At 47.6% G+C, this 1448-nt stretch overlaps 1 protein-coding gene across 1 annotated transcript; it reads right to left on the minus strand.

Moving 5' to 3' along the window:
* Window positions 1-377: 377 nt before the first annotated feature.
* LOC141632693 (uncharacterized) lies at window positions 378-1154 on the minus strand. The gene has a single exon (XM_074445214.1). The coding sequence runs from the start codon at window positions 1152-1154 to the stop codon at window positions 378-380; it is 777 nt and encodes a 258-aa protein (XP_074301315.1).
* Between the last annotated feature and the right edge of the window lie 294 nt (window positions 1155-1448).

The following is a 1448-nucleotide window of genomic DNA, read 5'->3' on the forward strand; positions in this document are numbered from 1 at the left end:
CCTTGGGCAGCTTACCCACTATGTCCATGCCCCACATCATGAATGGCCATGGAGAGATAATCGGATGCATTGGTTCTGCTGGCTGGTGGATTGCTGGAGCCGCCTTTTGACATGACTCACAGCGTTTGGCATGATTTACGGCATCTACGCGCAGGGTGGGCCAGAAATACCCCTGTCTCAAGATTTTCTTTGATAGACTTCGTCCTCCAGCATGGTTCCCGCATTCTCCGTCGTGTACATCCTGCAGTACTGTTTCTGCTTCCTCTTTGCTCAAGCACCTGAGGCATGGTCCTGCCAATGACTTTCTGAAGAGAATGTTATCAATCATGATATACCTGGAAGCTTTTATCCTGAAACTTTGTGCTTCATTTCTGTCTTCAGGGAGTGTCCCATCCCTTAGCCAATTTAGGTATGGAACCCTCCAATCTGCATCCTGTTGTCCTACTGTGGAAACCAGCGTCCTGGCTCCTGTGTACATTTGCATGTGTACATCCTCTTTCACCGGATTCGATCCGGCTCCTTCGGATGGCTGGGGTCAACACATGGGTGATAGGTATGTTTGATAGTTCTGTGGGCTGGAAGGTGGCCCTCAACGTTGCCAAGGCGTCTGCCTCCACGTTCTGATCTCGCGGCACCTGAGTTATCTTGAATGTTCTAAACTTTGACTTTTGCTCCGTGGCTACCTTCAAGTAGGCTATCATCTTTAAATCTCGTGACACATATTCGTTGTTTACATGATTTACCACAAGTAAGGAGTCACTATACACCCTCAGGTTCCTCACCTTAAGCTCCGACGTCATCTGCATCCCGAGTATAAGGGCTTCATACTCGGCTTCTTTGTTAGTTGCTTTGAATTCACACCTAACAGCTTGTACTATCATATCACCTTTAGGTGATCGATGGACCAAACCTACGCCAGCTCCCCTTGCATTTGAGGCTCCGTCAATGTATAGGGTCCATATCTCACTATCCTGACTCCCTGTTATCGTCAACATTCCTTCTTCTGCCTCCCCACGGGTAGCAGGGCATAAGTCAGAGACGAAATCTGCTAGGGCTTGGGATTTTATCGCTGTTCTGGGTTCGAATTGCAAGTCATAGCCACTAATATGCACTGACCATTTAGTCATTCTGCCCGAAAGTTCAGGCTTCCTCATAATAGTCTTTAGCGGGTAGTTGGTTATTACATGGATGATGTGAGATTCAAAGTACGGCCGCAATTTATAGGAAGCGGTAACCAAAGCCAATGTTAGTTTCTCGAAGGAAGTGTACCTGGTCTCTGCAGGAAGCAGAGACTTGCTAATGTAATACACGGGATGCTGCACTCCTTCTTGTTCTTTGACCAAGACCGCACTTACAGCTGCTTCCGTGACTGACAGGTACAGGAATAGTGGCTCCCCTTACTCCAGTTTTGCGATTAACGGTGGCGTGCTTAGATAGTTTTTGAGTTC

Source organism: Silene latifolia, chromosome Y (genome assembly GCF_048544455.1).
Source record: "Silene latifolia isolate original U9 population chromosome Y, ASM4854445v1, whole genome shotgun sequence".
NCBI classification, from domain to species: Eukaryota; Viridiplantae; Streptophyta; class Magnoliopsida; order Caryophyllales; family Caryophyllaceae; genus Silene; species Silene latifolia.